General features: G+C 36.7%; 2 protein-coding genes across 3 annotated transcripts in view; one reads left to right on the plus strand and one right to left on the minus strand.

Annotated features, from left to right (window-relative positions):
• The window catches only part of IRAK4 (interleukin 1 receptor associated kinase 4), a 17,282-nt gene extending 6,548 nt beyond the window's left edge, over positions 1-10,734 (plus strand). For both annotated transcript variants that reach the window (XM_013199207.3, XM_066992065.1), the window contains exons 8-11: positions 2,161-2,344; positions 3,200-3,262; positions 6,152-6,310; positions 6,411-10,734. In XM_013199207.3, coding sequence (XP_013054661.2) covers positions 2,161-2,344; positions 3,200-3,262; positions 6,152-6,310; positions 6,411-6,443 — 439 coding nt within the window. In that variant the 3' untranslated portion in view covers positions 6,444-10,734. The remainder of the gene's footprint in view (positions 1-2,160; positions 2,345-3,199; positions 3,263-6,151; positions 6,311-6,410) is intronic.
• Positions 9,635-15,804, minus strand: part of TWF1 (twinfilin actin binding protein 1) — a 19,905-nt gene continuing 13,735 nt past the window's right edge. Inside the window, exons 6-9 of the mRNA XM_066992072.1 lie at positions 15,449-15,570; positions 15,106-15,256; positions 14,589-14,710; positions 9,635-12,904 (exon numbers count right to left, since the gene is read on the minus strand). Of these exons, the coding sequence (XP_066848173.1) occupies positions 12,734-12,904; positions 14,589-14,710; positions 15,106-15,256; positions 15,449-15,570 (566 nt within the window). The 3' untranslated portion in view covers positions 9,635-12,733. The remainder of the gene's footprint in view (positions 12,905-14,588; positions 14,711-15,105; positions 15,257-15,448; positions 15,571-15,804) is intronic.

Genomic DNA, 15,804 nt, shown 5'->3' on the forward strand with positions numbered 1-15,804 from the left:
GACCAGAACAGACTTCTAAAGATAATTGGAGCTGTTGTAATCTGTCACTATCAAACTGTTATTTGAGTGCTGCAAAGACACACAGAAGTTCTGTTCTTTCACAATTGCTGCTAACAAAAAAGCTGCTGTTGGAGAACATTATGAGTTCTTAAACTGGGAGTTTTTCAGATGAAAATGCAGCTTTTTTTCTTCCTAGAGCACTTCTGAGTGTCTCCTTTGATTTCCTTCTATTTATTATGAAGACTTAAAATGACTTAAGTCAGGTTTATGAAATTCAGGGCCCTTCCATGTTGATGTGGTGTTCACTTGTTGGTTATATCAGATTTTTTTCTAGGGATATCAGAGATCAGAAAAAGCTTTTGCATTCTGTGATTTTTACTTCTCCCTTTCTTGCTAGCAGTTTGGTTCTCTTTTGAAATACTAATGCAGTACAAATGTTTGAAGAAAAGCCTTAAAGGCTTTTAAGGCCTTAAAGGCCTTACTCCTGTTGTGGGTTAGCAAGGAGAAACTGACTGGTTGAGTGTCATGGATGAATGTTTCAGTTGCTTTCTGGCTTCTGACAACTCTGCTAAATCTAGACCGCATAGGTTTCGTGAACTTAGTCTGTGCAGAAAGAGTTTGTTGCTTCAGCTCCCTTATAAAATGTACTGCTGCTTTGACAATTCATGTTTCTTCTTCTTTCTTCCCTGCTTAAGCTTCTGGACAAGTGTTATGCCTGGGAGGGACTCATTTTTATTACCTTGTGCTGCTCTACCCTTCTAACTGCTGTGAGTTGATCATATTACAGGATTGAGTTTTGTTTTGTTTTTCTTGAATTCCATTTTGTAACCTCTTGCACTTTCACTGTGACTAGTTCAATCAATTTGGTTGGTGTTGTTAATATTGCTGCCGCTCCCAGGTAAAACTTAGCAAAATGAAAAATGAAGTAAAACTTAGATGTCTTTTCATCTATTACGTGGGAACGTGTCATAACTACACAGGCACTGGAACAGCTTCTCTGTAGGCTAGAGAGGGCATGTCTGAATAGGTGTTCTCAGAATTGACTGTAGTTTTTTGGTTGGTTATACCCAGGAGATAGTTCATTTATCTTTTGAAGCTTGACAGTTGCAACAAAACTTGATTCTGTCGTGTGTATCACAAAGTGACCTCTTGTAGCTTGACTCTTCAGAGATCTGAGCTGCTTATCAACTTGTGATAAGTTGTGATCCTGTTCCTACTTTTAGAAGATGAGCTTTAAATATGAAACTGATTGGCTGATGTTTGGCTTTTTGCAATGATTATATATTATAACACTTTTTACAACTGTTCTAATGCCAAGTGACATTTTGTAGCTTGCAGCTGTGTTAATTTTGTTGACAAGGTTTTAGAGAACAAGAAAGGCAAGTTAGGAATAACTTTCTAGTGTTACATGTTGTATCTGGCTATGCAGTTTGCTAATAAGTTCCGTTAAGGGGGTCAGAAAATAAGGAGAAATACATAAATATTAAATAAGTGATTTTGAAATGGTTCCAAATTCTGCAAGCATAAGAAACAGTAGAAGGATATATGCTGCAATTCATTCCACTGAGTATTTTTCAAAAATATAAGATCTTTTAGATAGGCCTCATTCTTCGGGTTTTCTGAAAGGCAGGTAAAAGCTGGAGATCAAACAGAAGCACAGCACATTTCCAGTGTTAAGGAGTATTGTTTCTCTTTCAAGAGAAGAATATAAGTATTGTTATTCATTTGACATAGGAATTTGTAATGGTTGATGTTGTATTAGATAACGGGTATAAAACCTGCTTTTATTGGTTCTGAGTAGAGATTTAACAATTAAGAATTCTAATGTGACCCAATACCCAACTTTGCTCTTTTTCTTGTGTTTTTGTGGTAGGGTTTTTCTGCATGCAGGCATACACAAGAAAAACTATGCATGGATTTATCTTCCTGTCAGATGGTTCTTGATTTACTTAGAGTGATTCATTTTGAAATTGAGCAACTTCAAAAAAAAAAAAATACTGCAGTTCTTCTTATATGAAGAAATATGAATAAGGACCTTATATTTCAAGAAACATTCAGAATACCAGTTTGCATTTAGTTACTAAAGAGTTATTAGTCTGTAATAAAACCAAATTACTGTTTTGGAAAATTTATTTTTCTTTTTTCTCCCCTTTCCACCAGTGCAAATATCTTATTAACTGATACATATGTGCCCAAAATTTCTGACTTTGGACTTGCAAGAGCGTCTGTAACATTTACACAAACCATCATGACTGATAGAGTTGTTGGAACAGCAGCCTATATGGCACCTGAAGCTTTGCGAGGAGAAATAACGCCTAAATCTGATATCTTCAGCTTTGGAGTAGTAAGTAGAATGTTCGAAGCCATATATGAATTCTGTTTTGTAAATGGTAAAAGCGTACAAAATCAAGAATACCTAGAACTAAGCATGAGAGAACTCTGACCTATTATTTCTCCTTCCCCTGGTGGATGTGCTCATAAGAAAGTATTTCTAAACTTTGGTTTGTTTAAAAGCATTTAACTATGTGGATCAAAACTTTGAATCTGCTAATGCAGTTTCAAATGGTTATCTTTAAAATGTGAATTTATGTATGAAAGACCAGAGTAAAATAACATTCCAGGTTCTAGATAAATACAGGTTGAAGTAATGTAAAACAGTTTTACGTCTTGCATAGTAATACACAGAAATGTGACTCTGGTTGAAGATTTTTAAGAAAATGATGCAAATTTTAAATTTTCTTTTACTATATTTCAGCACCAAATATGTGGTACCGTGTGGGATTTGCCTTAAAGCTGAATACAGTGCTTATCCTATCCAAAAAAGATAACTCCTTACTATTTGGGAGAAAAATGAATCCATTCTGAATAGATTGAAGAGCCATCGACACCCTCCTTCATAGCATTTAGTTTCATGGGCAGGTAGGCCAGATAGCGTAATTGAGTATCTTGGGAGTCCTTCCATTTTGCTTTGAAGCAACGCAACATAGGGTGAGGAAAAACTTCCCAAACCACACTGCTAATAACTGATAATGGAAATAAAGGAAGGAACAACGATCAGTTGCATAGAGGGCTGTCTTTGGACAAATACAGATCCTGTGAGCATTTGGTTGGAAGACTGAGGATTATGTTCCTCTTCTCAAATGGTATATATGCTAAGGGTTGTTTATGCTTCTCTTCTGATTTTTTCTTTTCCTCATAGGTCTTATTAGAAATAATAACGGGTCTTCCACCAGTAGATGAAAACCGGGAGCCACAGTTACTGGTATTTTTCTTTTTACTTTATCTCTTTCTCCCTCCAGAATCGCTTCATGTGAAAACATAGTCAGTTAACAGGTTCTTAGACAATCAAATTAGTCAGCAGGAGATGCAGTTGTGATAAGAGCTATTGTATCAATGTGTGTTTTGGAAGTGAGGCAGAAACTTTTCTCTCTTGGTTGGTAGATGACTGCCCAGTCCCCTAGGTCTTCTCTTTCCAATCTGATACTTTATTTCTTTGTTTTGAGACTGTTTCTTATTGTTATACCATTCTGATTTATCAGTATATTCCGGTTTTACCCAGAAACTTTGATAGTTCATCTCTCACCAGAACATCTTAAAGCATTCATCTCCATTGGTTCTTTATGTTTCTTACCATTGCTTTATTATTTTTCATCTTCTTCAACTTTATTAAGAATTTGCAAATACCTTGGTTTTAACCCTAGAGAAGTTGGGAATGGAGGAGCTATTCTGGGGTGTTTTGATTTTTAATGTTTAAGTAGAAATTGTCTGCTAATTTGAAAACTATGTCTCCAAGCTTACTCTTTTGAATTAAACATCTTATAAGCTTGCTGTTTTTCATTTGGTTTAATTTTAAATTTCAAACTATTTAATCCAAGATTTTCATGGTATAGTTCTAATGTAAAAACATAATTATATACTGAGTATGAAATAGAAATGAGTTTTGGTTTGGTTTTGTTCCATGCTATTCAATAGCAGATCACTTCTAACACAGCTTTAGGAATACCCGTGTACTATTAACAGAATATTTTCTCTAATCCATATCTTCTGGAGTGGTGTAATACTTATCCTGTTGAACTCTGTGATGACCTTGGAGATCTCAACACTGTGTCAGATGCAATTCTAGGCTTTAAAAAGTGGGCTTTTTCACAAGATAAAACATGCTTGATACTCCATTTTAGGTTGTGATTGGTACCTTTTATCATTGTAACATACTTTAGGGAGCATAAAGAGAATGGTCAGTATAAGGCAACATGACATTCCTAGCTTTGAAAATTTTGGGATAGTTGAATGTTAACAGTTTCAGACTCACCTACAGGGGAAAACAGAAGGCCTGCCTCTATTTGCTTACTTTTATTTCTTTCTTGCATTACCATACTGACTTGTCTGTGGTATTCCTCAGACAGTATTTGTGATTGCCGATAATGTATTTCAAGTACGTTGGGGCTGGAAAGTTTGGGACTAAAACCATCAGATTTGAAAATTGATTTCAGACTAGAATCATAGAATGGTTTGGGTTGGAAGGGACCTTAAAGATCATCCAGTTCTAGCCCCCCTGCCCTGGGCAGGGCCACCTCCCACTACAGCAGGTTGCCCAGGGCCTTGTTCCACCTGGCCTTGAGCACCTCCAGGGATGGGGCATCCACAGCTTCTCTGGGCAACCTGTGCCAGTGCCTCACCACCCTCTGAGTGAAAAATTTCCTCCTAACATCTAAATTCTAAATCTCCCCTCTTTTAGTTTAAAACCATTCCCCCTTTTCTTGTCATTGTCTGCCCAAGCAAAAAATTGCTGTCTTTTTTTTTTTTTTTTTTTTAATAATCCCCCTTTCAGTATTTAAAAGTTGTACTGAGGTCACCCCAGAGTTCTTCGGGCTGAACATCCCCAACTCCTTCAGCCTGTCTTTGTAGGAGAGGTGCTCCAGCCCTCTGATCAACTTTGTGGCCAGCCCTCTGGAGCCATTCTAACAGGTCTCCATCCTTTGTGTGCTGGGGGCCTCCAAGTGGGGCCTCACAAGGGCAGAGCAGAGGAGGACAATCCCCTCCCTTGGTTGGTGCAGCCTGGGATGCAGTTGGCCTTCGGGACTACAAGCGCACTGCTGGCTCATGTTGGGCTTCTTGTCTGCCAGAAGCCCCAAGTCCCTCTCTGCAGGGCCGCTCTCAGTGAGTTCTTCTCCGAGTTCATGTCTGGGATTGCCCCGGCCCAGGTGCAGCACCTTGTACTTGGCCTTGTTGAACCTCATGAGATTCACATGGGCCCACTTCTGCTTGTCCAGGTCCCTTTGGATGGCATCCCTTCCTTCTGGTGTATCAACCGCACCACGCAGCTTGGTGTCATCTGCAAACTTGCTGAGGGTGCACTTGATCATCCCACTGTCTGTGTCATTGATAAAGATACTAAACAGTACCAGTCCCAGGACAGACCCCTGAGGGACACCACTTGTCACCGGCCTCCATCTGGACATAGAGCCATTGACCACCACTCTGGGTGCGGCCTTCAAGCCAACTCCTTATCCACTGAATGGTCCATCCTTCAAATCCATATTTTTCTAATTTGGAGATCAGGGTGTCATGTGGGACCATGTCAAAGGCCTTACACAAGTCCAGGTAGATGACACTGTCTGTTTTTTCCTTGTCAACTGATGGAGAAGTTTCCTTAGGGTAGACATAGCAGCCAGTGACTGACTGGTGGAGGAAGGCATTTATCTCCAGAATGAGGCTTTACGAACTTGACAAAAAAGAAAAGTTATTTGCGCTTATGCTTGCATACTTGTGGGTTAGTAAGTAAACATGGGTACTTTGTTACTTTTTCAAGAGAAGCAGCCTGATAAGAAACAGTACTAAGCCTTGAATTGTTAATTGAGCCTTGAATATTAAAGTTGCATGACGCAGCTAAAAGGAACTTGCTATGCGATTTTGTGTTAACTCAGAGATAAATGTACTGTACACTTTTATCACACACTATAGTCCCGTAAGTTGTTTCTGCAAATATTGATGCATAATTATGCAGCCAAACCATTGTCATTATTGTCTAGAAAAGCAGTTGCAAAAATAAATGCAGAGCCCTGAAAAGCAAGTTTTCAAATTGTTAATGTGTAATACATGATCTTCAGATGCTTACCATGTTATGGACTCATTGCTTCAAACTCTCTTGCAGTTAAGTATCAAAGATGAAATTGAGGATGAGGAAGCAACTATTGAGGATTATGTTGATGTAAAGATGCATGACTGGGATGCAACTTCAGTTCATAAAATGTATTCAATCGCTGATCAGTGTCTGAATGAGAAGAAAAACAGGAGGCCAAACAGTAAGATGGTATGTAGCTTTTCAGATTGAAGGCTTATTTGTAGCCTTTTTTTTTTTTTTTTTGTAGTTACAGCATCAGTTATTTGTACTTCTCTCTGTTCTTTTGCAGGTCCAGCAGCATCTACAAGAGATAAAAGCTTGACATATGTTTCTTCTGATACACGTGTTTTCTAAATGGAGCAGAGACCAGTAACAAACGCAGACTTTTATCAGCATTTACTGCGACATTATCAGCTTTTCTGCTTTCCAGAACTTTCTGGCCTGCATATAAGGTGTGCTGTTGGCTTGTCACCATTGTGCTGTTTTTTAACTGAGCAGCATTTCCACATATCCTTAGCCACTGGACCTTCAAAAAATTTTTATTTTTTATTTTTGTTTTTGTATTAACAAGTTTTAATGCTGGTACATCTTCTACATAGCTTTTTAAACAAATAGATTGTAAAATGGAAATGTCTTTTGATTTTTCAAGTATGCCTTCAGCAAACACACATGGCAGTAGCAGGGTAGGATGTCTTTCTGCCAATCGCTTTCTTGAGTGATCTACTAGACCTTTTTCTACTGAAGAGGAAAACATTTAATAGATGTAATTGGCACTTACACTGTCTTCTTGGGAAGACACAATAGTAGTACCCATTTAAAACCCACTTCTTGTTTTGCATTTTAGCTTGAGAGTTCATATTAGCGTGAATAGACTGGTAACGTTTGTGAATGTGACTTTTTCAAAAAGTCTTCTCAGGATTTGTTTTATTCAAATAAGTGTTGCTATCTTCTAGGTTTCAAGGTTTTATAAGTAAAACAATTACATTGCAATGCAAACACAAAAATATGTATAGCTTTCTTCGGTGAACTCGGTGTGATGACAAACGGTTTAATCTTTGTTCATAGGAAGACTTACAATTACTTTTAATATTTTATGTTTTAGAATAAGATTGTATTTGCAATATCTCATATAGAAATGGTTTATTTTGTTAAAAGAGGCCAATATAATGTTGTTAGGACCAATTCTGCCCTCTCCTTAGCTAAATAATTAAGCTCTTACTTACATGTATGGATATTAGTAAATATTAAAATATACATTTAAAGGCATGGAAAGCTTTCTGAAGTAGAAAGATCGACAGATCAAAGAAGACAATTCACTTCATTCCATTTTTAATGAGATTCTAGATACTTTGGATTACCTTTTATATGAAACTAACTTTTCCATTTACAACCTTTTCTTGTACTTCAAACTTTTTCTTGACAGCCTAGGGATAAGAAAATAGTTTGGTGTACAGCTAAACTAAGATCTATGATTATGGAAAAAAAATTAAACAGAAAAGGATCTGACTGCATTTAGGGGCACATATCCTTGTAGAAGGCATATGATTTCTACCTAGCAGTTCTATTTATAACATCAGAACTCTGGCTATTAAGTTATTCTGTATTTCCCTTTCAAAATGATAGATTAACCTAGAAAACAGTATCCACTTAAACCATTTCTAGTTTTATTGAGTATAAAGATTAAAAGCTGTTTAACATAAATAAAAACTCTGCATTATGACTGTGGATGCTTATTCCAGCTCTTAAAACCTTTAGTCTTGGAAACAACTGGCATTTTATGTTGCTTGTGTCTGATAATAGCATTATGTTAACCTCACTGCAGGGAATAAAGCTGTACCGCTTTGGACCAGGGATAGTGGAGGGGGAAAAAACCCACGCTGCTATAAACTGAAATGAGAATAAAATGCATTTAAGTCATTCTCTAAACAACTCTTCCAGCTGTTACTTGAAGGCTTCCTTTTAGATCATTTCTGCGTTCTACCGTTCCCTGGAGCTCATACATCTATATTGTTGCCCTGAAGTGGGTTCCTTGTCTCCCTGATGAGTGCTATTCACAGCTGGTATTGTAGAACAATTTTGTTCATGTACCAGATGTGATGTTCTAGGTACAAGGAGCATTAATGTTCTTCGATCATAGTGGACCTGTGAGCTGCCTCTTTGGGCTGCCTGCCTGTTAGCACCTACGTTTTGCTGGTAGTTCTCCTCACTCACTGAAAATGAAGCACGTTTGCTACCCCTTCAGTTAATAAATTATAAAAATTGAGCTCTTTTCATAGAATCCTAGTGAGGAATGAAGATATGTGTTAAATAAAGGTAGCTAGCTTATGTGTTTTTTTTGTTTCTAGTATACACAAGTTGCAAGGAGGGGACCTTCTCTACCCCACCCAAGCGCTTTTTTTTTTTAAGATCTGCAGATACTAAAACCAGCACCTATAGCCACTGACAGAGGCCAATAGTAGCTGACTTCTGCTTCATTTATTCCCTGCAAAAAGCATTAAACTATCCTAGGCTGCAGCCTTTACATTAATTACTATAGTAAAGCTTTCTGTGACAGAAGTCAGTAACTTGGTCATTCATGCTCTTGGTGAATAAAGGAAGGATGGAGCTGGAGGTGAGAGAAAACTTGGTACAGCTGCTAGTAGCTGGAGAGCACTTTTTTTTTTTAGCCTTCACACCTTTTGTCAGCCATAGTATTTCATATTCTTGCTGAAATGTGAAGAATTGCTGCACCTTTGTATTTAAGATGGCCAGCGAAGAGTTGTGTTAAACACCCCCTCAACATAAGGCAAATAAAGAGGCTTCTGTTCAAGTTGTCTGTGATACTCATGCTCACATACAGCATACCTCCTTCCTCTCTTACCCATGCCTCTTCTAGGAACAGCCGTCTTTTTGTACAGCATTTTGCATTAAAAGTGATTCTCGTAAACTGTAGTTCAAAACATCCACAACTTTCCTTCTTCCACCTGCCAAACTACCATATCATCCCTTTTCCCCATGGGGATGTGTTGGCAGGACATTTAAAAGAAAAGCCAAACCACTAACTTTACGAAGTCTACAAGCAGACTAGTTTTGGCAGTTTAGACAAACATTTATGAAACATCACCCTTTGATTATTTAATTTTACTACCTCATGCTGTACAATTAACAGCAGCTTGAACTATTATATTACTAATCATCTACTTCAGCATTTTAGAAGAAAGAAGTTTTTGAAGCAGTTTGTTGTTGGAAGCATAACTCCCTCAGGAGTTAAACACATTTGGATCCCGCTATGAAGGCTTCCATGCTGCTTCCATAAAGCAACAGGAAAGTAGCGGTATAACAGAGCGTATTACGAGTTCTTCAGTAGCAAGCACCAGAAACTTTGCTCCTGCCCACCTCTATTCTTACCCTGCAGTCACTTTTTCTATACTGCTTTCTAGTCCTGCAGGACCTGCCTGTTACTTACACATAGTGATGATAAAATACGTATCTTTGTAAAAGGCAGACTATGAAATGATTCAGACAACACTGAACTAAAGCATCAATCTTTATTTATAAAGTAGATTACAAAATAGATAAAGTTAATTTTAGCATCTGAAGGTGGTTTTCATTGAATACATAGACAGCATAAATCAAAAGTTTCCTTTATTGATGTGTTTATTCAACTATCAAACCAACTATTACCTTGGCTAGTTTCACAACCCCCTCACAGGAGGTTTATAAGACCAAATTGTCCCTACTTTACAACATAGACACTTCAAAAATAATTATATGTCATGTTAATTTACAACAATTAAATAGCTTGTGATTTAAATGTAAGCGGCTGCATTGCTTTTGGGCTTTCTGAAGGCCAACAATAGTTCTAAATGGACACTTTCAATTATTAAATTACCAGAGACAGTTTAAGAAATAACTTTTTTTTAATGCCCTCGTAGTGTGCTGGCTCTGAACATGTCTTAACAGTAGTAGTGTTATGGGAGGCAACTACACAGATGTAAACATGATAGATCTTACAAAAAGATCAGAAAAGCTTCTTATTGCTGTGTCAGGAGAATAGCTACAAGAGGCCTGAAGAGGCAGTTGGCAGTGCAAGACTTTGTGTAATTTAAAGAGAATTGTCTGTTGGAGCAGGCTTTCTCTTTCAGAGAAAAAGTGAGAGGGAAATACGCTCAGGACATTACTCTGCTGGCTGGTCGAGCGTTTGTACACCCACATAAAATATTTTAAAGTAAAATAACTTAAATGTCTAGTTTGGGCTGAACTCCACAGCAGCTCGTTGTAAGCTCCCTTACATAATCACTTAACCAGCTCTGGCCATCCTCCAGATTAAGCTTTCTACTTTCTATCCTCATCTACCTAGGGCAGGATTAGGAGAGAGAAAAAAAAAAAAACAAAAAAAACAAAAAAAAAGCAAAACAACAGCAACAACAAAACATGCATATATAACCACAACTGGTCAAACTGTTCATTATTTAGAACAGTTCATATTAAAAAGCTGAACTTCTTTACTGGCTCAAATGAGTATAAAAAAATGTATGTGCACTCTTGGCATGGTTGACACATGGGCAGGAATATTAAATTCAAACAAAAAGCCCTCTTGCAGTAATTTTTAACTGCTACAAGTCAAATGTTTACCTTAAAAAAAAAAAGTGCTGAAATGATTCAGACTTCAAATAAAAAACAAAACAAAAACAAAAAACAAAAACACTAGTTATAGTGTAATGCTGCATACACACTAAGCATGTCTAAAAGCAATGACACTTGTCTCACCAGTAGTACACACAAGAAACGTCCCGAGGACCAGCTCATTGTCCTAGAAGGTGAAGGCAAGAGGCAGAAGAAAGAACACAGCAGCTAAGGGCAAGCAGATTATCTGAGGATCAGGAGCTATTGAATTGGATTGATGTAGTGTATACGATTAAATGAAAAAAAGCTGAGGTGTCAAATTTCTACTGCATAGAAACAACACAGTAAAACCAGCGACTATTGCAACCTTCACATTACATAGTGCAATCTCAATAACAAGCTAGTATCTCCAAATGACATAATACATAAGATAAAACAAATTTTATCAGGAACTAGTAGTGTCTAAGCCTTATTTCCCTACAGAACTACGTTAAACTGAGCTATCCTCTGCCAGGTAAACACATGATTCAGCTATACAATGTATACAACCAGCACCTAAGATAATATGCAGTGAACCAAGACTTGAAGCTCCCATGAAGCTCTTAAAATAATAATAAAAAAATCAAAAGCACAAAGCTCACATACAAGATAATAAAAAGCAAGTCCCCGCTGGGGAATATAATCTATCCTTTACTTTAGAATTTGTCTCATTACACAATTTTAAATATTAAGTTCATCCAATACTTGATTTCCACATCTATTTATTCTTTAATCTCCTTGTTAAAATCATCTATTTTTCCTCTTCCTATTAAATAGATAAATCATGGTTCAATCAAGTTTAAGACTCTTCTGGCTAATTTTAGAATTTAGAAGGGAAGCAGAAAAAAAACAAACAAACCCCACAAAATCCTACTCAGGTGCTGCCAGCAGTTTTTCAAGACTCAGTTGGATTTTGTTTAAGATTTAACTTACTGTTAAAGTTCAAACATTTAGGAAAAGTAATTTTCAGAATACCTTTAAAGTTGCGGTTGATAATGGAAGAGCACTAGGCTCTCAAGCATAAATCATCATTATGAAACAAAGCAAATCTATTTCCATTTTTAATGAACTTGCACAGTTTCAGATCTAAGTGCATAGATAGATTATCAATCATTTATTAGAAACTTTAAGCATATCACTTTGAAAGCAGCTCTGTAGTCTACTGAGTATACTGAATGATGCACTTTTAATCACATTTAACTCGGTTATTCAGTACTTAATATATGTCTAATGAGTGGTATAGAAGTCTGGAAAAGCTGTAGTGGTTTTTACGTCACACTACTTTGAGAGACAATTCCACTAAATTGGTCATAAGTTTGAAATGACCATGCACAGGAAAGAAAAAATCCACTATTCCTCAGCAAGTACTTATCATTAACTGATAGATAACGGATTTTAATTAATCTTTTCGACTAAAAAACAAAAACAAAACCACCAACAATCCATCCCGTCAAAAATGTAAGAAAATCTTCTGCTAAATTAATGTCCATGAGAGCTACCAGAAGGAATAATGATTTATCTGGGACAGTGTTAGATAGTGTTTCAGCTCTTCACGCAAGTGAAGTCTTATGGGTTTCAAGAGGCTACTCATATGGACACAGGTTTGCTATCTAGGCATACAGCTGCTACTTACCCGCAGAAAATATGGGCTTAATAGTCTTGTCCGTTAAGCTTATGATCACATGTATTGCTATTAAATAATGGATTCTAATTTAAAATAAAAGGATACTAGCTTATTTTTCTTCCTCTACCTTTAAAATAACCAACTCTTCCACATGTCATAAAATATGGTCAACAAATATAATCATGTAACAACATGGGAAGCACTGAGGTCAGAAGAGGGGAGAGTAAAAAAGACCTTTTTTTTCCCCCTTGCATGTATGGATGGAATGATTTCAGTTCATTAGCAAAAGTCAGATTTTTTTTTTTTAAACTGTAATACCCTATAATTAATGCAAACGACAGTTTCTAATCACTAGATGTTTCAGTCTCTGCTGGACCTCTGATCAGTCTTCGTATTCCCCTCTTCCCTGCAGGACCTTTTGGTTTAGCAAAACTTTGTTTGTGTGCATGTTGTTTTGGATGAACCTCTTCATAAAGAAAGTCAGCAGTTAACTCATCACCATTATCAATTTCAATCTGAAAAACAAAAAAAGCAGCTTATAGTGTTACTTACCATACTCATCTTAGACATTTAATAACATTTAGAGGATTTGCTGAAGCTCCAAATACTGTATTAAAACCAATATGTACAATAACATTCAGAGTCTAACATGAAATGTTCTCAACTTGACCCTAATCACCTCAGAAATCCTGGATAGTGTTTCTGAGAACTTACCACTCTTACCAGTATTGATGTAAGTGCATTTTGATTTAATCAGTTCTTCTTTAAATATAAGCACAACTACATATCCCAAGAAAATCCTCCTGGCCTAAGCTTTAGCACAGCATACACAGCAATAACTAGGAGTATACGAGTTCACACTCCTTGTGGAAACAAGTGCTTATTAGTCCTCCGTAAGAAACTTCCTTAATAAAGCAGCATGTGATCTTTCAGAAAGTTTCCTTTGTTTATCTTCCCCTCAAAAGTAGAAACTTTGTTTCATTGTTCCAGCATAATCTTCACATTTTAAGAATTAAAGCTTTTTCACTAGAAAGTGTCTTAAAAATTAAAGTTGTAAAAGCAATGCGTATATATACTGCTGTCTCCTAAGACTGAAGCAGGAATATAAACAGCTTATACAACTCGTGGATTGCTGCAACTCAGCAAGTATTCAAGCCAGGGAAAAGCCAAAATAAATTTAATTAACAAGGTTTGTTTTGTTTTGTTTTAAATGTAAGAATATAAACCTGAAAGAAAACACTGTTCTGAAGCCAAACCCCAGTTTTTAATTGCATGAATTTAGAGTTCAGACAAATGCTTTGGCCCTGTCCTGCTGAGCATTCAGCACTTCACGGCCTGCCAACCATAGCACTCGACAGACTTGTAACAGCAATAAAGTGGCTGACAAGTACATGCTTCACACAGAGGTCTGCAGGACTTTCAAGAGTCCTTTGGTACATGTCTCATCTAAAGACATTTCTGAGAAATAGCAATGTATAAATACATGTGCTGATAATCTACTTAAGTTACATCAACACGATAAAAATGGCTAGTGACAAGTCTACCACTTTTTTTTTCAGGTAGACAAAAACCCCACTGAAACCAAGCCTCAAAATCCTTCTAAATTTACAGCACAAGCGTTAAGAATGTAACCATCAGTCATATATTTCGCAAATGGACCATTACTGTGGCCTCTGCTCTGGAAGTGAGAAACACTCGTTTCTGCATAGTAGTAAAAATCTTTACAGAGTGGAAAGATCAGCTTACTCACATGTCCTTGTTTGCCCCATCAAGGACTCCTAATGCAATTTAAGTTCCAGAACTGCTGCTTGATTTTTTATTTTGAAAATTATTACATAACCTTGTCCTTAAAGGAATTTAATGTTCAACAACAACATGCTGCGGTCCAAAGAATGACAGGCCTTTTAGTAAGAAATCATGTTACTTGTAAATAGTCCTTCGAAGTACTCTCAGACACTGTTGATGCAGAAGAATATGTTTACTAAATCTACGAAAGTGTAGAAATTATGAACCAGAGAAAAGCCCTGAAGCTTAATCAACAAGTATTTCTTGTTCAGGACAAGCTCTTATGCAGATCTTTAATAACTATGCAGAACTTTTCATTGTTTACAGAAAGTAGTGGCAGAGATAATTATGGTTAAGACTATTAAGAAGGGAACTGAGGAATGGAAAAAATACCAGTACACCCAGTGTACTTACCTTTCTAATTATTGGCATCCACAACTGTCTTTCTACAATTTCTAAAAGTGGACTTTTACAACTAGAGTATAGCATTCGTTCTCGTATACTACAGGTGTATCCTGGCATGGAGTAGATGAAAACTGCAGGAAAAAAAAATCAGAACAGAAATAAACCCTATCAAAACCTGTATCATAGAATCATTTAGAGCAGAAAGACGTTACAAAGCAACTGGATAGTGTGAAAGGGAAAATATCCAGAACAGTTTAGGATGCTTTGCTCCAGCGTTTAATTTCAAAAGAGGGGATATCTTTATTTTTTGACATGACAACTGATTTATGCATGTTCATAATCAGACGGAAAAGCTCTCTACTTTCTAAACATAGTGACTCTTCAGAAGTCAGTTTCACAACCAAATGACTCTGAAATTTATGATTACACTGAGAGGTCAGATTCATGCATCTTTCTCTCTGCCTCAAGATTACTAAACTATTTGAAACAAGCCAATGAAAGTTAATATTGGAAAATTTTCTCATACCTATGGATTCCAAATAGTCTCCTTCATGGGCATGCTTATAGAGGAAAAAGTGGTAACGTGCAGCATCCTTTGGAATTCTTTTTGGCAAGTCCTTCAGTTCAGTATGAAGTGTGTTAGCCAGAACAATAGTTTCATTTTTCATATCAATTTGCTGTTAACAAAGAAAAATGCATGTAGTTAATACACAGAAAGCAGACCAGAGAATATGACAGGATGGAAAAAAAGATTTAATTAATCTAATACAGAATGGCAACGTGTATATGGCATCAATGTACATTGTTCAATACACAGGTGATCTAATTAAATATTTTTAATAGTGAGTACTAAAGTATTTTATACTTGCCAGTTGCACATAATTGAGTTGCTTAATTTTCAATTTCTCCAAAGCGTGAATAGCTTCTTTAGCAATGGGGAATGCTACTCCTTGCAGTGTTTGATGCTTGGTATCTATGCCAACATCTGTCTGTACCTGGAACACAAGTCAATTGACATGTAAAGAGAAACTTCCGCAAGTGTTTTGTTTCATGCAGTAACTGACGATGCATCACATATGGCAACACGCATAGTTAGCAGTAGCTATTCTGAGAATAAGCCACACTGAACCATCATCCACTTCTGGAAAAGACTTGCATATTTTTAATTTACGGTTACATTTTGCTTACTTACCTGAAAACAATTTCATGTCTCTGAAACAGCTAG

Source organism: Anser cygnoides, chromosome 1 (genome assembly GCF_040182565.1).
Source record: "Anser cygnoides isolate HZ-2024a breed goose chromosome 1, Taihu_goose_T2T_genome, whole genome shotgun sequence".
NCBI classification, from domain to species: Eukaryota; Metazoa; Chordata; class Aves; order Anseriformes; family Anatidae; genus Anser; species Anser cygnoides.